The sequence below is a fragment of the Equus caballus genome, chromosome 12 (assembly GCF_041296265.1).
Source record: "Equus caballus isolate H_3958 breed thoroughbred chromosome 12, TB-T2T, whole genome shotgun sequence".
NCBI classification, from domain to species: Eukaryota; Metazoa; Chordata; class Mammalia; order Perissodactyla; family Equidae; genus Equus; species Equus caballus.
The window spans coordinates 29,584,646-29,606,495 of NC_091695.1; the positions used below are offsets into that span (position 1 = coordinate 29,584,646).

Below are 21,850 nucleotides of genomic sequence, written 5' to 3' on the forward strand. Positions count from 1 at the left end.
CCTGGGAGCTCAGGGTTCTGAGCAGTCCATTAGCCTGCGTGTGCTCACGCACCAGGCATTACCTGTGCTCATCCGGTTTGCTCCCCGTGGGGAGACCTCGAACGTCCTTAAAGAGGGTCCTCCTGTTTGAAACGTTAAAAACTAATCTAATGAAAACATTAGCGGTTACTGGGAGATAAGGGCAGGCCAACGCCTCATTTCTAAAGTGCAGACTCTTTTCATTGGCCCAGTGCCCACTCTCTGCTTTTAGCTTTTGGTTTACTCTCGAGAGAAAAACCCTGATTAAGAAACCAAGAGCCTCACAGGCATGCTTCTCTGAGTAGCAGGTCAGGGCCCGATTCAGGCCTCGGTTCCTTTGCACAAAAAGTGTTAAGAGCCTTTTTTGTTTGTTTGTTTGATTTTGTCTCTTAGTAAAGAGTTGTGGTAGCGACAATCAGCCTGTGTTCTCACCTGTCGCACAGACAGCTCTTCTCCCAGTGGAAAGTTTTGTCGCAGTATCCGATCTGGTCCCTGTTCCCCCATCATTTCACATGAGAGTGGCCTTTCTACAAGTGAAGGCGCTGGGGTGGTTTTCCCCAAGTTTTTATCAACTGTCTTGAGAAAGCTCGCGTCCTGCGAGCTGAGGTTAACGGCCAGTGGTGAAGAGCCCGTCCCCCGGGAAGCTCTGAGTTGAGAGCCGCGGGGCCTGGCTGTCCGCGGCTGCAGTGACGGGGACAGGACGTGGGGCCGGTTTTCCGGTACAGTTGCGATTGGGCCTTCTTTTGGACACACTCAGTCCTGCTCCCTGCCTCTTGAGCCCCCCGGCGAGGTTGTGCAGGCCGAGAGGCCCCATCCTGGGAGCGCCTGCCCCGAGCCGTCTCCCCCAGTCCGGAGCTCGGCTGCGTGGGCTTCCTGGGCTGAGGCCCTTTCCCATGGGGCGGGTTGATGGGCACTGGAGAATTACTCACACTTTGAGAGGCGCAAAATGTATTTTCTTCTCTTTATATTTCACATACCTCAGGGGGTGAGCAGGGCAGATCCAGCTCTAGGAATCATGGGCTCTTCTCGTGTGGCTGACCACACAGCATTAATTAGGTGTGGTCACTCTTTAAGAAGGGCGAGCTGGTCGATGTTCTCTCCTTTTCTACGTGGGCATCTCAAATGAGAAGAGGGGGAGACGGGCCTCGCCTCCCCTGCTCCTCCTGTGTGCCCGTGGCTCACGTGTCTGCCACCTTCCTCTCTGTCACTGCTTCCCTCGCCCTGGATGTGGTGGTCCCTGGGTCACCGTAGACCACAGGAAATGTCTGGTTAACGCATGAGGAGATGGAAACACTCGCGGCCTCGCCACAAACGGTCAGTCCCGCCCCGAGCCTGTCCTCCTCCCAGGGCACCCCACTTACAAGCGGCACCATTCCCGGCCTTTTTGTGGGAAACAGAAAGGTCATTTTACACTCAGTTGTTCCTGATAAGTATTTCCGCTAGGTATTAGTCAAATGTATAAAATAGGATCCGTATTTTGTCTTATTTTCGATTTTTCCAGGAACTTTACATTGGTAGGCCCTCTCTCTTTAGAGTAGGTTGAATTCACACCTCCTTTAGGGAGAGGCCTCGGCCGAACACTCCATTTTGAGGGTCTGGCCCATTTTCTCCCTCACTGAGTGTGCTTGCCGGGGGGGCCTCGGCTCCTGCCTGAGAAGCTGGGATTGTTGTTTTGCATGCGTTTTGCATGATACCTTGATTTCTCGAACTTTCCCCTCCGTCTCGCTGCACCTTCTGAAGTTGATCTGCTTGCCTTACTAAGCTCACCGATACTAACAGCTGTGTTCTTTTCATTCCTAACCACGTAACATCAGGAGGATGAGGAGGGAAGCTGGGCTCAGGTTGGAGACTTTCTATACTATATTCTTCACTATATGTACAGCAACAAAAAGAATTGGCGTATGAAAACTCGTAATTTACTTTTCTTGACATTTTTAACATCTTAACTTTTTCAGAATATTGTTAACGATTTGAAAGCATTAGGCGGAAGCAGAGCGTAGAGTTAAAGAGCACGTCTCATGGACAATTTTGAACCTCTCTTCCGTGGGGCCGTGGTGTCAGTTCTGGTTAGCGTAGACGGCTCTGTGTAGCGGACCGGCTCCTGGACGCGGTCCTGGGGCTTCGGCGGCTCCTGACATTGCGGATTTAAGTACCCGCTTGGGTAACTTAACCGCAAGGTCTGCCGGTGGGAAAACTGAATTCTGAGAACTTTCCAGCACAGGAGTTGCTGTGGAGACGTCACGTCCGGGTCTTCGTGTTGGTGTTTTACTAAGTGCTGATCAAAAGGCTTTCTTACTAATGGAATTCTCAGAAATTAAGCCTCTTCTTGCTTAATGTACTTTTCCGTTTTCAGCTCCCCAGCTCTTCAGCTCACAAAAAGCTGCCACACGTGTCTTGCAGCCTTCCTCTGAGACAGCTCGACTAACACAGCCGTGTCCCTGCCTGTGACCCCACCAGCGTTGCTGTGTGACATGCCGCACTTTAGAGGGACCCGCACAGCCGCGCGGTGTGAGCAGGCGGCGTCTCCCGAGGCTCTTGCTGAGGGCAGAGCGCTCAGGGTCCTCACGGGATCGTTGTATGTCTGAAAAGAATCAGGATAGTTTCAAATCAGAATTTTCCTGAGTACAAGTTGTTGGTTGAAATGCCAGTTTCCCTCTGTTTGTATTCCCAACGTAAAGCCAATTCTCTCTCTCTTTGTAACAAAAGAAGAGAGAAGCTATAATATGATGGTGTGAGCCCTCTGCTCCTGATTTGGGCCTTCTGTGCTGCTACGCCAGATAAATATCCTCATTAATGATTTAACCTGGTCAGCTACCTCTTTACAAGGCCACTGATGACCATCAGTGAATTAAAAAGGGTGCATTTCGTAATTACTTAAATGTCGGTGTATTTCACACTAGGAAGCAGAACTTTGTCAGCACTTGAGTAGGAAATTCCCTGTGTCCGGGGCACGAGGTATAAATTAAATAAGCGGAATGTTTGCTCTCTGCAGTAGAAATACAAACACGGGTGAGCTGTGCCCGCGGCAGCAGAGTTAGCCAACACTCAGTGTTCCTAGTAAGCAAGAGCTGCTCTCGCTGTCGCCTCCCCCAGATGAGAGGAGTGAAGAGGCTTCCTGGGCTCTGTGAGGCCACCCGGTCTGCTGAGGGCCGCGGTCACACAGTGTTCCTCTCCTGTGCCCTTACCTCATGGCCAGCTCTGAAGCCGAGGGGAGGTTCAAGGTTTCCTCGGGCCCTCGGGAAGAAAGCATCAAGGTGTGGTGAGAGCCGTGGGTGCCTTCATTTAGCAAGTGGCACATGTGGGCTGTCTGTGGGAGGCTGTGCTGCTTGCTGCAGACACAGGAGTGAGCGGGACAGCCACAGTCCCTGCCGCCGGCCCTCACAGTTTACAGAGATCACAGAAGTGTGTTTGTGATCATTTCAGTGGTGGATTAGCAGGCCCTGGGCAGTGGCTGCCTCTTCTGGCCCAGGTGTTGTCCGATGATGGAGATCCGTGTCAAGGGCTTTTTCAGAAGGCTCTGATGGCGGCCCGGGAGATGGAGGGCTCCCTGGACTGGGCCTGATCCTCAGTCGCTGACCTACGTTATCTGACGCTGACCACTTAAGAAGTGTGACTAGAGTGTATGATGAGGAAACAAAAAGGAGGAGGGTTCCGCTTCCATGGAATTCTCTTATTTAGAAATCTTTGCGTTGTGTGCCCATTTAAGAATACGTAATCACAGGCAAGGAAATGAGACCAGATGCTCATGCGTAAGTCTCAGGCATATGAGATGAGAGTAAGGTTTGAAAGAGTGAAAAACATGACAGTGTGATGATTTCCCGAAAATGTTTGATGTTTTTCCCACTCATGGTTGCTTAGAGAAAATAGTGAAAATGTTTTTTTCTGTTCGAATTTGAGCATTCTTGTTGGAGTGTGAGTCATTTCTTCCAGCTTGGTTGGTGTAAGTGATAAATTAGACCAGAGGCCGTGTTTTCAAGGCAGAGCACGGTGGTAGTTGAGAGGGACTGTGTCCAGGGATTCCGTGATGGGACTGCAGAAGGCCTGCGGGCGCACTGGTCTCGGACAGAGGGGCAGCGAGTGCCTTTTTTGGATATGTCTGTAGATACATATAATGTGTGTGCTTATTTCTCATTGTACAAAGCTTGGCTGTGTTCTGTTAGATTTATCCCTAAGGATTTCATGACTTTGATGACATTGTGAATGGCATTTTGTAAATTTCAGTTTCCAGTTCACTTCTAGTATTTAGAAGCACAGCTCGTGTTTGTGTCCTGGCCTTGTGTCCTGCCGCTTTGCTAAGCTCGCTGTAGTTCTCACAGCCAGTTTGTAGGTGCATTTTCTATGTTGCTAATCAGGTCATCTGCAAATAAAGACAGGTTTTTTTTTTCCAATTCCTATGCTTTTGATTTCTTTTTCTTGCCTTGTTACCGTGGCTAGGAGTTCCACCGCAGCGCTGAATAAAATTAGTGAGAGCAGACCCTTTGTTCCTGATCTCAGGAAGAATACATTGTCTTTCACCGTTAAGTGTGATGTCAGCCCTGTGTTTGCTGTAGATGCCCCTTATCAGGTTGAGGCCGTTTTCTTCCATTGCTAGATTGCTGAGATTTCCATAAATGAATGACGAATTTTGTCAAATGCCTTTTCTGCATCTTTTGAGATGATATAGTGGTATTTCTTTTGAATCCATTGATAGGATGAATGTCATTGATTTTTCAAGTGTTGACCCAACCTTATGTTCGTAGGATGAACCTCACTTGTCGTGATAGCTTATTCTTTTAATTTATTATTGATTTAATTTGCTCATATTTTGTCGAGGAATTTTGCATCTGTGTCTATGAGAGATACTGGTCTGTAGTTTTCTTGTAATGTCTTTGTCTGGTTTTGGTATCAGGATAGTGCTGGCTTCATAGGATGAGTTAGGCATTTCTTCTCTATTTTTTGGGGAATAATAGTGTAGAATTGGTATTTTTTCCATAAATATTTGGTAAGATTCACCAGTGAAGACATTTAAGGTAAAGATTTTATGTGTATGTGAGAGAAAGTTTATAACTGCAAATTTGAGTCCTGATAAGATACAACTTATCTCTTTCTTATGAGTTGCTCTCACAGATTATGTCTTTTGCCCATTTTATCTAAGTTGCTTACAGTTGTTCACAGTTTTCCCTTTCAGTGTCTATGTCCTATAGTGTGTCCCCTCTTTCATTCTTGATGTTGGTAATGTACGTCTTTTCTTTTTTCTTAGTCACTCTGTCTAGGGCTTAGTCAATTTTACTGATCTTTATGAAGAACCAGATTTTAGTTTCATAGTTTTATTTTTCTTGTTTCTGTTTCATTGATTTCTGCTCTTTTATTTTCTTCCTTCTGCTTGCTGTGGATTTCATTTGTTCTTCTTTTTCAAGTTTTTTAAGGTAGAATCTTACACTGTTGTTTGGAGACCTTCCTTCATTTACGACATAAGTGTTTAATACTATAAATTTCCCTCAAGACACTGCTTTAGCCATGTCCTACAATTTTTGAATAGATTGTGTTTCACTTTCATTCAGTTAGAAATATTTTCCCATTTCTCTTGTTTTCTTCTTTGGCACGTGGGTTATTTAGCCGTATGCTAATTTCCAAATACTTGAGAATTTTCTAGATATCTTTTTATTATTGATTTCTAATTTAATTCTGTTGAGGTCAGAGAACATAGTTTGTATGATTTCAGTCCCTTTAGATCTGTTGAGATTTGTCTTGGAGAATCCCATACGCACTTGAAATGAACGTATTCTGCTATTATTGGGTGGGGTGTTCCACGAAACGTCACTTAGGTCAAGCTGGTCAATAGTGTTGTTTAAGGCTTCTGGATCCTTACTGAGGGGGTCTGTCTGCCTGTTTTGGCTTCTTTGTTCAATCAGTGACTGAGTCAGAGGAGGGTTGAGGTCTTGTGACTGTAACTGTGGATTTTTCTGTTTCTCCTTTCAGTTCTGTCAGTTGTTGTCTTGCTTCTCTCTTCTTTTAAAACTATTTTTCGGTTCACTTTTTTTTTAAGATTTTATTTTTCCTTTTTCTCCCCAAAGTCCCCTGGTATGTAATTGTATGCTTTTAGTTGTGGGTCCTTCTAGTTGGGGCATGTGGGACGCCACCTCAACATGGCTTGATGAGCAGTGTCATATCCAGGCCCAGGATGCAAACCGGTGAAACCCTGGGCTGCTGAAGCGGAGTGCGCCAACGTAACCACTCAGCCACGGGGCCGGCCCCTTCAGTTCACTTTTTACACGGATTTTGAAATTAACAGATTTTTTGTTGAGGAAATTTGGAAAACAAAGTGTTAAAATTAAAACCAGCCACAGATATTTTTGTGTACAGTGGATTGATCCTTCAAACTTGTTCATGAGTCATGATCATTCTTTGTTGTTATAGTATTATACACAAAAATTACTTCAGAAAGATCATGTGTTATCAGCTACATTTTTATTGTGGTTGGGGAAATAGGTTAAATTTATAAACACGAATGAGTCATAGGTTTTCAGTGGTATAATACCTTCTGTTAAAATTCTACTGACAAATTTAAAAGGTAGTACATAGGAGATCAAATTATTTTGAAATGATAAAGAACAGTGTTGTCATTCATTTAAGCTTTAAGGATATGTAATAGGTTAAAAATCCAGTTTAAAGATTATTTAAACTGCCCTTGTGACCTCTTGGGTGTTCTTTTTCCTGAACTGATCGTACTTGCTTGTTGAAAGCAGACGCTCGCCTACGGGGACATGAACCATGATTGGATCGGGAACGAGTGGCTGCCCAGCCTGGGCCTCCCGCAATACCGCAGCTACTTCATGGAGTGCCTGGTGGACGCGCGCATGCTGGCCTATCTCACCAAGAAGGACCTGCGCGGGCAGCTGAAGATGGCGGACAGCTTCCACAGGTCAGTCGTTGCACACAGTTCCTGCTCGTTGGCTAGGAGGCTTTTGACTGTTTCCATCTGTAATTTTGTTTCTTTTGTAAATAGAAAGAGCTTCCAGTGTGGAATTATGTGCCTGCGAAGGCTGAATTATGACCGGAAAGAACTGGAAAGAAAAAGAGAAGAAAGCCAGAATGAAATAAAAGGCTAGTACATTACGTTTAATTGATTTAGCGTATTTCTGCTTCCCAGTGTATTAGCAGCCTAAGTGGTTTCCTAGTTTCTTTAAATTAAAAAAAGTATTTTTTTTATTGTGGTCATAATAGTTTATAGCATTGTGAAATTTCAGTTGTACATTAATATTTGTCAGACACCATGTGAGTGTGCCGCTTCGCCCCTTGTGGCCACCTTCCACACCCCTTGCCCCTTGTAACCACTAAATTGTTCTCTTTGTCCGTAAGTTTGATTATCTTCTACATAGGAGTGAAATCATCCAGTGTTTGTCTTTCTCCATTTGGCTTATTTCGCTTCACAGGATGCCCTCAAGGTCCATCCATGTGGTTGCGAATGGGACGATTACATCTATTTTTTTATGGCTGAGTAGTATTCCATTGTGTATTTATATACCCCATACTCTTTATCCAATCATCCGTCGATGGGCACTTGGGCTGCTTCCACATCTTGGCTATTGTGAATAATGCTGCCATGAACATGGGGTACCTAAGTCTCTTTGAATTGTGGATTTCAGTTTTTTTTTGATAAATACCCAGTAGTGGGTTAGCTGGGTTGTATGGAATTTCTATTAACTTTTTGAGAAATCTCCGTACTGTTTTCTGCAGTGGCTGCACCGGTTTGCATTCCCACCAGCAGTGGATGAGGGTTCCCTTTTCTCTACAACCTCTCCAACGCTTGTTGTTTTTTGTCTTGGTGATTATAGCCATTCTAATGGGTGTAAGATATCTAAGTGTAGTTTTTTGCTCTTTGGGTTTTTTTTTAAAGACGGGCACCTGAGCTAACATCTGTTGCCAATCTTTTTTTTCTTTTTTCCCCTTCTTCTTCTCCCCAAAGCCTGCCAGTACGTAGTTGTATCCTCCAGTTGCACGTCCTTCTGTCTGTGCTATGTGGGGTGCCACCTCAGCATGGCTTGATGAGCGGTGCCATATCTCCACCCAGGATCTGAACCAGCGAAACCCTGGGCCTCTAAAGCGGGGCATGCGAACTTAACCACTCGGCCACGGCCCCGGCCCCTAAATGTAGTTTTGATTTGCATTTCCCTGATGATTAGTGATGTTGAGCATCTTTTCATGTGCCTATTGGCCATCCATCTATCTTCTTTGGAAAAATGTCTGTTCGCATCCTCTGCCTACTTTTTGATTGGGTTGTTTGTTTTTTTTGTTGTTCATTTGTGTGAGTTGTTTCTATATTATGGAGATTAACTCCTTGTCGGATATATGATTTGCAAATATTTTCTCCCATTTGGTGGGTTGTTTTTTCATTTTAATCTTGATTTCCTTTGACTTCCAGAAGCTCTTTAGTCTGATGAAGTCCCACTTGTTTCTTTTTTTCTTTTGTTTTCCTTGTCTGGGTAGACATGGTATTCAGTAAGATCCTTTTAAGTGTGATGTCAAAGAGTGGACTGCCTGTATTTTCTTCCAGAAGTTTTATGGTTTCAGCTCTTACCTTCAAGTCTCTGGTCCATTTTGAGTCTATTTTTGTGTATGGAGAAAGGTAGTGGTCTACTTTCGTTGTTTTGCATGTGGCTGTCCAGTTTTCCCAGCACCATTTATTGAAGAGGCTTTCCTTTCTCCATTGTATATTCTTAGCTCCTTTGCCGAAGATTAGCTGTCTGTAGATGTGTGGTTTTATTTCTGGGCTTTCGGTTCTCTTCCATTGATCTGTGTGCCTGTTTTTGTACCAGTACCATGCTGTTTTGATCACTATGGGTCTGTAGTACGTTTTGAAGTCAGGCACTGTGATGCTCCAGCTTTGTTGTTCTTTCTCAGGATTGCTTTGGCTATTCAGGGTCTTTTGTTGACCCATGTGAATTTTAAGATTCTTTGTTCTATGAAGAATGTCATTGGGATTCTGATTGGGATTCCATTGAATCTATAGATTGCTTTAGGTAGAATGGACTTTTTTTTTTTCTTTTAGGAAGATCAGCCCTGAGCTAACTACTGCCAATCCTCTTCTTTTTGCTGAGAAAGACTGGCCCTGAGCTAACATCCATGCCCATCTTCCTCTACTTTGTATGTGGGACGCCTTCCACAGCATGGCTTTTGCCAAGCAGTGCCCCGTCCGCACCCAGGATCCGAACCAGTGGACCCCAGGCTGCTGAGAAGCAGAACGTGCGCACTTAACCGCTGCACCACCGGGCCGGCCCCTAGAATGGACATTTTAACTATGCTTATTCTTCCAAATCCATGTGCATGGAATATCTTCCCATTTCTTTTGTCATTATTGATTTCTTTCAGTGATGTCTTATAGTTTTCCTTGTATAGATCTTTTTATTTATTTTTTTATCGCAGTAACATTTGATTATAACATTATATAACTTTCAGATGTACATCATAGCATGTTTCAAATTCTATGTAGATTCCATCATGTTCACCACCCAAAGACTAATTACAAGCCATCACCACACACGTGTGCTTAATCACCCCTTTCACCCTCCCCCTATTAAATTTATTCCTGGGTATTTTTTTTTCATGTTGTGAGATTTTTTACTTTATTTTATTTTTTAAAAAAATTTTTATTGAGTTAATGATAGGTTACAATCTTGTGAAATTTCAGTTATGTATTATCGTCTGTCAGTCGTGTTGTAGGTGCAACCCTTCACCCTTTGTGCCCACCCCCCACCCCCCCTTCCCCTGGTAGCCACTAATCTGTTCTCTTTGCCCACAGGTTTAAATTCCTCATAGGAGTGGAGTCACACAGAGATTGTCTTGTCTATCTGGCTTATTTCACTTAACATAATTCCCTCAAGGTCCATCCATGTTGTTGCAAATGGGACGATTTTGTTCTTTTTTACGGCTGAGTAGTATTCCATTGTATATATGTACCACATCTTCTTTATCCAGTCATCTGTTGATGGGCACTTAGGTCGCTTCCATGTCTTGGCTATTGTAAATAATGCTGCAGTGAACATTGGGGTGCATAGGACTTTTGGAATTGCTGACTTCAAGCTCTTTGGATAGATACCCAGTAGTGGGATGGCTGGATCGTATGGTAGTTCTATTTTTAATTTTTTGAGGAATCTCCATACTGTTTTCCATAGTGGCTGCACCAGTTTGCATTCCCGCCAGCAGTGTATGAGGGTTCCCTTTTCTCCACAACCTCTCCAACATTTATCACTATTTGTTTCAGTTATTTTTGTCACTCTAATGGGTGTAAGGTAATATCTTAGTGTAGTTTTGATTTGCACTTCCCTGATGATCAGCGATGATGAGCGTCTTTTCATGTGCCTATTGGCCATCCGTATATCTTCTTGGGAGAAATGTCTGTTCCTGTCTCCTGTCCATTTTTTGATCGGGTTGTTTAATTTTTTGTTGTTGAGTTGTGTGAGTTCTTCATCTGTTATGGATATTAAGCCTTTGTCAGATGTATTACTTGGAAATGTTTTTTCCCAGTTAGTGGGTTGTTTTTTTGTTTCACTCCTGTTTTCCCTTGCCTTGAAGAAGCGCTTTCGTCTGATGAAGTCCCATTTGTTTATTCTTTCTATTGTTTCCCTTCTCTGAGAAGACATGGTGTCCGAAAAGATCCCTTTAATACTGATGTCAAAGAGTGTACTTCCTATATTTTCTTCTAGAAGCCTTATGGTTTCAGGTCTTACCTTTAGGTCTTTGATCCATTTTGAGTTCATTTTGGTGAATGGTGAAAAAGAATGGTCCAATTTTCATTCTTTTACATGTGGCTTTCCAGTTTTCCCAGCGCCGTTTGTTGAAGAGACTTTCTTTTCTCCATTGTAGGCCCTCAGCTCCTTTGTCGAAGATTAGCTGTCCATAGATGTGTGGTTTTATTTCTGCGCTTTCAGTTCTGTTCCATGGATCTGTGCACCTGTTTTTGTACCAGTACCATGCTGTTTTGATTACTGTAGCTTTGTGGTATGTTTTGAAGTCAGGGATTGTGATGCCTCCAGCTTTGTTCTTCTTTCTCAGGATTGCTTTAGCAATTCAGGGTCTTTTGTTGTCCCATATGAATTTTAGGATTCTTTGTTCTATTTCTGTAAAGATGTCATTGGGATTCTGATTGGGATGGCGTTGAATCTGTAGATTGCTTTAGGTAGAGTGGATATTTTAACTGTGTTTATTCTTCCAATCCATGTGCATGGAATGTCTTTCCATCTCTTTATGTCGTCATCCATTTCTTTCAGAAAAGCCTTGTAATTTTCATTGTATAGGTCTTTCACTTCCTTAGTTAAATTCACCCTGAGGTATGTTCTTCTTTTTGTTGCGATTATGAATGGTATTGTGTTCTTGAGTTCTTTTTCTGTTAGTTTGTTATTAGAGTATAGAAATGCTACTGATTTATGTAAATTGATTTTATATCCTGCCACTTTGCTGTAGTTGTTGATTACTTCTAAAAGTTTTCCAATGGATTCTTTGGGGTTTTCTATGTATAAGATCACGTCGTCTGCAAATAGCGAGAGTTTCACTTCTTCCGCCCCATTTGGATTCCTTTTATTCCTTTTTCTTGCCTGATTGCTCTGGCCAGGACCTCCAGTACTATGCTGAATAAGAGTGGTGATAGAGGGCATCCTTGTCTCGTTCCGGTTCTCAGGGGGATGGTGCTCAGTTTTTGCCCATTGAGTACGATGTTGGCTGTGGGTTTGTCATCTATGGCCTTTATTGTGTTGAGGTAGTTCCCGTCTATCCCCATTTTGTTGAGTTTTTATCATAAATGGCTGTTGGATCTTGTCAAATGCTTTCTCTGCATCTATTGAGATGATCATGTGGTTTTTATTCCTCAGTTTGTTGATGTGGTGTATCACATTGATTGATTTGCGGATGCTGAACCATCCCTGTGTCCCTGGTATGAATCCCACCTGATCATGATGTAGGATCCTTTTGATGAATTACTGTATTCTGGTTGCCAAAATTTTGTTGAGAATTTTTGCATCTGTGTTCATCAGCGGTATTGGCCTGTAGTTCTTTTTCGTGCTGTCCTTGTCAGGCTTTGGTATCAGCATGATGTTGGCCTCGTAGAATGTGTTAGGAAGTGTTCCATCCTCCCTAATTTTTTGGAATAGCTTGAAAAGGATAGGTATTAAATCCTCTCTGAAAGTTTGGTAAAATTCCCCAGGAAAGCCATCTGGTCCTGGGGGTTTATTCTTTGGGTGCTTTTGATGGCTGTTTCAGTCTCTTTGCTTGTGACTGGTCTGTTCAGATTGTCTCCTCCTTCTTGAGAGAGCTTTGGGAGATTGTGGGAGTCCGAGAATTTATCCATTTCCTGTAGGTTATCCATTTTGCTGGCATATAGTTTTTGCGTAGTATTCTCTTATAATCCATTGTATTTCTGTGGAGTCTGTTGTTATTTCTCCTCTTTCATTTCTGATTTTGTTTATTTGAGCTTTCTCTCTTTTTTTCTTTGTAAGTCTGGCTAGGAGTTTGTCAATTTTATTTACCTTCTCAAAGAACAAGCTCTTTGTTTCATTAATCCTTTCTACTGCCTTTTTTGTTTCAATACCATTTATTTCTGCTCTGATTTTTATTATTTCTCTCCTTCTGCTGACTTTTGGCTTTGTTTGTTCTTCTTTCTCTAATTCGGTTAGGTGTAGTTTAAGATTGCTGATTTTCTGGTTTGTTAAGATGTCCCTGAATGGCGATGAATTTTCCTCTTAATAGAGCTTTTACTGCATCCCATATGAGTTGGTATAGCATGCTATCATTTTCATTTGTCTCCAGGTATTTTTGGATTTCTTCTTTAATTTCTTCCATGATCCATTGCTTGTTCAATAGCGTATTGTTTAGTCTCCACATCCTTGTGCCTTTCTCAGCTTCTTCCTTGTAATTAATTTCTAGCCTTATAACATTATGATCGGAGAAGATGCTCGTTATTATTTCAATTTTTTTAAATTTGTAGAGGCTTGCCTTGTTTCCCAACCTATGGTCTATCCTTGAGAATGTTCCATGCACGCTTGAGAAGAATGTGTATTCTGCTGTTTTTGGATGAAGCATTCTATATGTATCTATGAAGTCCCACTGTTTTAGCTTTTCGTTTAGCTCCACTGTTTCTCTGTTGATTTCCTGTCTGGATGATCTATCCATTGATGTGAGTGTGGTGTTGAGGTCCCCTACTATTTTTGTGTTATTTTTGATATCTTCTTTTAGGTTTGTTAATAGTTACTTTATGAACTTTGGTGCTCCTGTGTTGGGGGCATAGATATTTATAAGCGTTATTTCTTCTTGATGAAGTGTCCCTCTGATCGTTATATATTGGCCCTCTATGTCTCTCTTTACCTGCCTTATCTTGAAGTCTGTTTTGTCTGATATAAGCATTGCGACCCCTGCTTTCTTTTGTTTGCTATTGGCTTGGAGTGTTGTCTTCCACCCCTTCACTCTGAGCCTGTGTTTGTCCTTGGAGCTGAGGTGTGTTTCCTGGAGGCAACAAATTGTTGGATCTCATTCTTTAATCTATTTTGCCACTCTGTGTCTTTTTATTGGCGAGTTCAGTCCGTTTACGTTGAGGGTGAGTATTGATGCATGAGGGCTGAATGCTGTCATTCTGTTGCTCGTTTTCCGGTTTTCCTGTGTTTCCTTTGTTTCTTGTCCTGTGTGTTTTAGCCTACCCATTGACTTCTGCAGTTTCTTAGGCTGGGTTTCTTAGATTTTTCCTTATTTATGTTTTATGTTTCTGTTCTGTTTTTCAGTTTAGTGGCTACCCTGAAGTTTGTATTCAGAATCTCGTGTATAACATAGTCCATTTTCTGGTGGTCTCTTACTTCCTTAGCCTAGATTGTTTCAGTCCCTTTCCTCCTCCCCTCCGAAATTATTATTTTCATCTCTTATTCCAACTTGTGTTGTGAGTTTGTGGTTAGAGTGATAAGATTATCTTTGCTTTGGTGATTTCCTTCCCTTTATCCTAATGCTATAGTTGAATATTTGCTATCCTATTTAGCTTCTGTCTATTTGTCTCCCTACTCTGTGTTTTGTGACCCCTTACTCCCTTTTTTTCTTTTTTCAGGTATGAGAGCCTTCTTGAGTGAAGGTCCTGTGACTACGAAGTCCCTTAGCTTTTGTTTGTCTGGAAAAGATTTAATTTCTCCCTCCTATCTGAAGGATATTTTTCCTGGATAGAGTATTCTTGGCTGAAGATTTTTATCCTTTAAAGTTTTGAATATGTCACTCCAGTCTCTCCTAGCTTGTAAGGTTTCTGTCGAGAAATCCGCTGAAGGTCTGATAGGGGTTCCTTTGTAGGTTCTTTTCTTCTGCCTTGCTGCCCTGAGTATTCTTTCTCTGTCCTTCATTTTTGCCATTTTTACTACTATGTACCTTGCAGTAGGTCTTTTTACGTTGACAAATGTAGGAGATCTGAAAGCTTCCTCCACACACATTTCTCTCTCAATCCCTAGATTTGGGAAGTTCTCTTCTCTGATTTCGTTGAGCACACTTTCTGCTCCATTTTCCTTTTCCACGCCCTCAGGAATTCCGATGATTCTTAAGTTGCATTTTCTCATTGAGTCAGCTATTTCTCTGAGCTTTTCTTCAGTTTTTTTAATTCTTAGTTGTCTTTCTTCCTCTGTCTGGAGCCATTCAGCCTGTCTTTGATTATGCTAGTTTGCTCCTCTATGGTGTCTACACGGGCATTCAGGGAATCTGTATTCTGTTTTATCTGGTCCATTGTGTTTTTCGTCTCTAGTGTTTCTAATTGATTCTTCTTTATAATTTCAATCTCTTTTGTGAAGTAACTCCAGAACTTGTTGACTTGTTTCTCTATATTTCCCTTTACCTCATTGAGTATTTTGAGGATAGCTATTTTGAACTCCTCTTCACTTACTTTACCCATTTCCAAGCCCTCAGGACATAATTCTGTGTTTTTATTGTTTTCCTTTTGGACTGGAACTTTTATAAATTGCTGGATGGTAGAGGAGAGGTTTTTGCGCATGATGCTGTTATTTGGTTGCAGGTACAGCCTGTCGCCACTAGATGGGGGTCGAGAGCCTTGGTTCTGAGCCCTGCACCTTCAGCCACGATGGTGGCACCCAGCATGGGTTGAGGGAGGAGGGACACTTTCTCTCATGCCGACCTGGATTGGCACAGCTCTCGCTCTCTGGTCTCCCAGGGCCCTGGCTTGCTGGGGTTCCCCCACGCGAAAGCTGTCCCCTGTTAGAGGGTTTCCGCTGCTCCAGCGGTGGGAGTCCTGCACGATCTCCCAATGCACGGCCCCTCCCCTGCTCCTTCTCACACCCACGGCAGCGATCCCAGTCTCTAGGGGAGGGAGCGAAGACCCCGTTCCAGCTCCTCTGAGGGCGGCTCCAGCCTCTCCGCCTTCCGTCGTTTGGCTGCTGTGGGTCTGTGAGGATTTCTGTTATTGGGATTTTTTTTTTTTTGGTTGGAAAGCAGTTGCTCTTTTTAGTTGTAATTTGGAGGGGAGAGAGTCCTGGGTGAGCTCACGCTGCCATGTTGCTGACGTCACCCCTATTTCTAGATATTTTATTCTCTTTGTTGCGATTGTAAATGGTATTCTATTCTTGAGTTCTCGTTCTGTTAGTTTGTTATTAGAGTAGAGAAATGCAACTGATTTTTGTAAGTAGACTTTGTATCCTGCAACTTTGCTGTAGATGTTTATTTCTAATAGTTTTCCCATGGCTTCTTTTTTTTTTTTTTAAAGATTGGCACCTAGGCTAACAACTGTTGCCAATCTTTTTTTTCTGCTTTATTTCCCAAACCCCCCTGGTACATAGTTGCATATCTTAGTTGCATGTCTTTCTAGTTGTGGGATGTGGGACGCCGTCTCAACGTGGCCTGATGAGCGGTGCCATGTCCGTGCCCAGGATCCGAACCCTGGGCTGCCTCAGCGGAGCGCGCGAACTTAGCCACTCAGCCACCGAGCCGGCCCCGCCATGGCTTCTTTAGGGTTTTCTCTATATAAAATCATGTCGTCTGCAAACAGTGAGAGTTACACTTCTTCACTGCCAATTTGGATTCCTTTTCTTTCTTTTTCTTGCCTAATTGCTCTGGCCCAAACCTGCAGTACTATGTTCAGTAAGAGTGGTGGGAGTGGGCTCCCTTGTCTTGTTCCTGTTCTCAGGGGGATGGCGCTCAGTTTTTCCCCGTTGAGTATGATGCTGGCTGTGGGTTAGTGATTTCCCATTTTTAAAAATATTAGGAAATTTGTTAAGTGGAGAAAACTAGTCTGGCATCCTTACAGAGGAGGGAGGGTTGGAGATGAGTGCTTTGAAGACCCTCCTCTCATGGCCTGGTGGTTCAAGTCTGGCCCCCAGCACTCAGCGGCCCAGGTTCGCTCCCTGGCCGCAGCACCACAGCACCTGTCTGTGTGCGGCCGTGCTGTGGGGCAGCTCGTGACTTACCACCAGGGTGCGCCACCACGCCCTGCATCTCTGGGAGGAAGCACGGTCCTCCTCTGAGCCACAGCACCTGTGCCTACTTTCTTGTGCTTACGTCAGTCTGCGCGAACCGTCTCAAGGGGAACACTCCTCCTGTGACTTGTTCTGACGTGTGTACTCCTTCACTCAGAAATGCCACCCCCTGCCACACTGCTGGGTAACACCAGGGCACAGACGGGCAGGACTCTGCTATCGGCTCACTGGACTCCAGTGCGGCGATTCTGCTCTAGCCACTTATCAGAGGGCTTCAGGAGCACAGACGGAGCCCTGTGTCTCTGCCTCCAGGGCTCAGGGGGCAGCACAGAGGCGCTGGTTCAGCTGGGCCTTGGAGGTGGAGGAGGAGCTCCTTAGCAGGGGACGATGGCAGAGGCGGCTCAGTGAGAGCGCAGGTGGGGAGATGCAATGGGAGCCTCTCACCCGGCATGCCTCGAAAGCATCGACTACAATAGTCTGCTTTTAAGTAAGACGTTAACGATTAAGCTCAAAGTAAAATCTCCCAGAATTTTCAGAATAAAGAAATCACTAACAACAGTCATAATAATAGGTAAGACTTAAGAACTCGAAGCACTTTCAGAGGTTAATTATTTAATCCTTCCCACAACCCTGTGCGTGTGAGTGCTGTCTTCTTCCCCAGGTTTTACAAAGAAAGAAACTGAAGACAAAACTGGTTGAGGACACAGCCCGTTTAAAGGATAGTCTGGTCATGATTGAGCTAACGTGAATCACAAGAAAAACCGTAAGCCAGCTTTTATACTATATATATATACACACTTTATACTATATATGTAGTGCGTATATTTTATACTATATATATAGTGTGTGTGTGTATAGTATAAAAGGGCATTGGAAATAAAATGGGTAAATCAGTTTTGTCTGTTTTCTGTATCTGTTTTAAATCTTTTTATAGTTGACAAAAGTTGTCTTTGGAAGTGATTGGTGAGCATCCGGAGATATTTTCATGGAGTGGCTATTTTTAGATCTCTACTAGAGCGAATTTAATAATGGATCACTTCGTGTGGTGTAAGATCTTCCCCCCAGTCTCTGATATGCTGGAGAGTATCTTTAAGTTTCTCTCTTTTTAAAATGAGACAACAAGAAAGGCTTCAAGGAAACAAGCTTCAAGATTACAAATGAGAGATTTGTGTTGAATCGAGCAGGGCGCCAACTCCTTCTCTGACGAAAAGAAAGTGTTTCAGAAACTCTGAAGGCTGTAGAGGAAGCGCGCTCGTGCCTGGTGGGCATTCAGCTTCTTCTCTGTCCTTCTGGTTTCTGACCCTGGATCCTCCTCATTTTCTGTTCTCTGGAAAATAAATGTCCGTAAGAACTTCATTGCTCTTGGGTTCTTTGGCAGCATGAGTTCTAGTGGGACAGTTTCCCTTCGATGGAGGAGGGCCGAGGCGTGACCTCTAAATGCAGCAGCGGTTGCCTGCCCACCTTCTGTGTGCTGTTACAGGTGTGCATGATGAAGACAGCTTTGTGCAGACGCCGTTCTAATTGTTTCTGTTCACCTGTAGACGTGCTTGTGTGGAGCAACGATCGAGTGATTCGCTGGATCCTCTCAATTGGTCTTAAAGAATATGCAAACAATCTGGTGGAGAGTGGCGTTCACGGTGCACTTGTGGCCTTAGATGAAACCTTCGATTTCAGCGCACTGGCACTCTTGTTACGGATCCCTAAGCAGAACACACAGGTATGCTGCAGAGCCGGCCCGGCTCTCACTCAGCGTTCAGTCAGGTCTCCTGATGGAGACGTCTAGCTGGTTAACTGAGTGGACACAAAACTTCACAGTACCTCAGACAACTATCCCTAATCCACAAAATACTGGTTCCAAACCAGCAATGCTTAATTCTTCATTAGTTTTGCCTGTCCTTCCATTTTCTGTTGTCAGCATGAGAGTCTTGCGATAAAAAAAAAAGGGGAAACTTCGTTCAAGTCCATATGCTCGTAGGAGTGACGACATGTATTTAGTTCTTACGTGGAAAGAGAAATGCTCATAGGTACACCGATGGAGATTCTGTTAATTTTGTTTCTATTGCCCTGTGTGATTCTTTTTGACACACGGGCTCACCTGAGAATCAGGAAATTTATTCTTCTTCTACAGAAGATTGTATGTCTTTTGCCGATACCCCCCATCCCCCCACCAGCACCAACCCACAGAGCACACTTTCGTAGATAGTCTGCCAGCGGTCATGGGTCCCTTTCCCTGAAAGCCCATCCATGGGCTCCGCAGGAATCCCCTAATTTAAAATGTGGTTGTGGGGGCCAGCCCGGTGTTGCAGTGGTTAAGTGCGCACGTTCTGCTTCTCGGCAGCCCGGGGTTCGCTGGTTCGGATCCCGGGTGCAGACGTGGAAGCACTTGGCAAGCCATGCTGTGGCAGCGTCCCACATATAAAATAGAGGAAGATGGGCATGGATTCTAGCTCAGGGCCAGTCTTCCTCAGCAAAAAAGAGGAGGATTGGCAGCTGGTGTTAGCTCAGTGCTAATCTTCCTCAAATAAATTAATTAATTCAATTAAATTAAATGCTGTCATGGCTCAAGGTGTTTATAGCCTGAGCTTTTTAAAAGTCTTGATTTGAAAAACAGTTGTGATATGCTAACGTCCTTCAGATTAGATTGATGAAGCTTTGCGGTATTGTTGTTTCGTTATGATTTCAGGCTCGCGCTGTCTTGGAACGAGAATTTAACAACCTTTTGGTCATGGGGACGGACAGAAGGTTTGATGAAGTGAGTTTTCAGCCTAATGAATTTTATTTAAATTTGCATTCAGTGTGAATTATTTGTTTATACGCACGTGAGCCCCGTCGGCAGTCTCTCTTCTAAGGGTGGGGATGATTTTACCTCCTGAGCTAAGCTTTGCTCTCAAAAATGTGTTAACAAATGAGATAGTAAGAAACTCGTATTTTCAGTCTGAGGTTTTCTGTTTTTAAAATATTTGCTATTGAAGTTTTGATAGCCCTCAAAAATGTTGTTCCCATCAACATTGGTGGCAGCCGAGGCATGGCGTCCATGGGCTATGTTTGGGGACCGCTGGATGTCTGACCCCAATCCAGAGTCCCTGTGCTTTGGAGAAACCTGTTAGAAGGAGATTAGAGAAACGCAACATGTTAATTTCCCCTCACACAGTCGTGACTGGTTTGTTCCCACACTGTTTTTATTCTTTCCTTCGTTGCCCCTTAAGAAAACGTGAGTTTGCCTGGTGACTAGGAGGACAGCTAAAGGAGCGCTTGCTGGCTCTTCCCCGGCTCTAAGGCAGAACTGCTTACAGCTTGGAAACTATTTTAAGACAAATAGAAATGTATTATCTTATACGGCAAGAAGATGATTTCTCCAAGATAAGAAAGGAAACGGGGTGATGAACAGGAGGCACATGCACCTGGCCGGCCCAGGGCCGTCCTCATCGATGCCCAGTGAGGGCCCCACATAGTGTTACTGGGCCCGTCACTCTCAGAAGTTCCCGGTGGGGACAGTAGATCCTGTGGTTATCAGGAACGGGTTAAATAGGTGTGAACAAACATGCAGTGACGAGTTCAGCAGTCAGGTTCAAGGCTGGTAACTTGACTGTCTATTTTTGTCCTTTATTTTAAAATCAGTCTTGTTTTCTGTCCTTTAATTTCCCAGGACGATGATAAAAGCTTTAGGAGAGCACCTTCTTGGAGAAAAAAATTTAGACCAAAGGATGTTCATGGCTTAGCTGCTGGGTCCGCAGAGACTCTCCCCGCCAACTTCCGGGTCACCTCCTCTCTGTCCTCACCCTCCATGCAGCCGAAGAAGACGCAGCTGGACGGTAGGTGTGCAGGGGCGGCCAGCCGCTGTGGGCGGCAAGAGCAGCTTTGTGGCTGGAATGTTAACAGTGATCCAGAATGCCCTCTTGGATGTGTTACAAGGCATTGAGTACTGGTGCATGCCCAGGTTAAGTGTTTTAAAATGAATCCTAACATCTGTGCATAACAGTTTAACAATAATGTAGGTTTTTTAGAGTCTTGTCTGGTTGAATCTTAGCATATCCTTCCAACTAATAAAGCTGAGCGTCGCGTGTGTTCTCGGCGTGCTGAGTGGACGTCCTGTAGCCTGTGTGTGTGGCAGGCAGCCCTGGAAGGCTCCGCCGCAAGGTGGTGCAGCAGCTCTCGGGCCACGCCGGGTGCTCCCGGGACGTCTCTCCACCTGGAGAGGTGACTGAGTCCATCTTAGAGAACACAATTTCCCCCTCTGTGAGCCTTCCCTTTCCTCCCTCCACCCCTGCTGGCATTGGTCCCTGTCACTGCGCACCATAAGGACGGAGAGGAGGAAGAAGGTGAGCCTGGGCAGGTCGTCACTGGAGCGCGGTGGGCCGTGGGAGCGCACGAGCCTTGCAGTCAGGGTTCCAGATGGAGCTTGCGGTTTTCCCTTTGACCGCCGCTCCGCTTGGAGGACACGGCTGATGACAAGTTGGCCGCGCTTTACTGACAGACCTCTCAGCTCTGACCGCGGCCCCCACGATGACAGGATCAAGGGCAGATGGCCTCTGTGGACCCTGGCTCTGCCGCTGAGGAGGGGCACAGCCTCGAGCACTGTGCCTCAGTCTCCCCGTCTGTAGGGCCGTCGTCGTACAGCCGTGTCCTCTTCAGCGGCTGTGGCAGTGAAACGGCTGCTCCTCGTCAGGCTCGTAGGAGGCGTCTGCGGGTCCTGGTCCCATGTGGTGCTGGCCGCTGGGGCCATTGTAGCCACACTCCCGTTACGAAGGACTTCATTCTCATCTCTGTGGCCCATGGATCGGCTATGGGAAAGGAAGCGCTTTTAAAAATTGTCCTGAGTTGGCTTTTACAAGTTTCCCTGTTCTTAGCCCTTCCCATATGTAGGTTTGTGAGTTTGGCTCTCACTTGCTTATATCAAAATAAGAGAAAAGCGCGTGTGTGTAAAGCCTTCGCTCAGCCGGACGCTTGGTGAGATGGCCCCCAGGGCAGCACTGCTGCTGGAAGCCTGCATCTCTCTGCAGAGCTCAGTGATCTGGTTAATGGGGCAAGAGTAGCAGTGTCTTCAGTAGCATTCTTATTCCAAGGAGCATGAGGTAATTTGTATAACTCTAACGGTAACTCGGCCCTCCACTTATTGAATAGGCTGCCGGAGCGCCTTCTGATTTTCTTCACAGCTTCGTGCCCAGTTTCCTCAGACTCAGTCACACTTCCCGTGTTCAGTATTGACGGCGACATTGAGATTAGAGTTCAGATAAATTAAAAATAAGCCTAGAGAGAGGTGTAGGGAATATATTACATGGAAGACGGCTGTTGACCCTTGTAGGAAAACTGAGGCCCAACCCCGGGAGAGTGGACTGCTCAATGCCTTCTTAAATAAGGGGCATCGGGGAAGCTGCAGCTGGCCTCCTGGGACCTCAGGGTCAGGGTTTGGAAAGATGACC

General features: G+C 44.6%; 1 protein-coding gene across 16 annotated transcripts in view; it reads left to right on the forward strand.

The window, feature by feature from the left end:
- Nucleotides 1-21,850, forward strand: part of LOC138916653 (liprin-alpha-1-like) — a 102,146-nt gene that overhangs the window by 77,089 nt on the left and 3,207 nt on the right. For 10 of the 16 annotated variants that reach the window (XM_070229697.1, XM_070229699.1, XM_070229698.1 and 7 more), the window contains 5 exons: nt 6,744-6,919; nt 7,004-7,101; nt 17,972-18,147; nt 19,114-19,182; nt 20,077-20,242. In XM_070229697.1, the coding sequence (XP_070085798.1) occupies nt 6,744-6,919; nt 7,004-7,101; nt 17,972-18,147; nt 19,114-19,182; nt 20,077-20,242 (685 nt within the window). Of the gene's footprint in view, nt 1-1,269; nt 2,527-6,743; nt 6,920-7,003; nt 7,102-17,091; nt 17,787-17,971; nt 18,148-19,113; nt 19,183-20,076; nt 20,243-21,850 lie in introns of those variants that run through there. The other 6 variants (XR_011423955.1, XR_011423954.1, XR_011423956.1 and 3 more) reach the window with 6 other exon arrangements.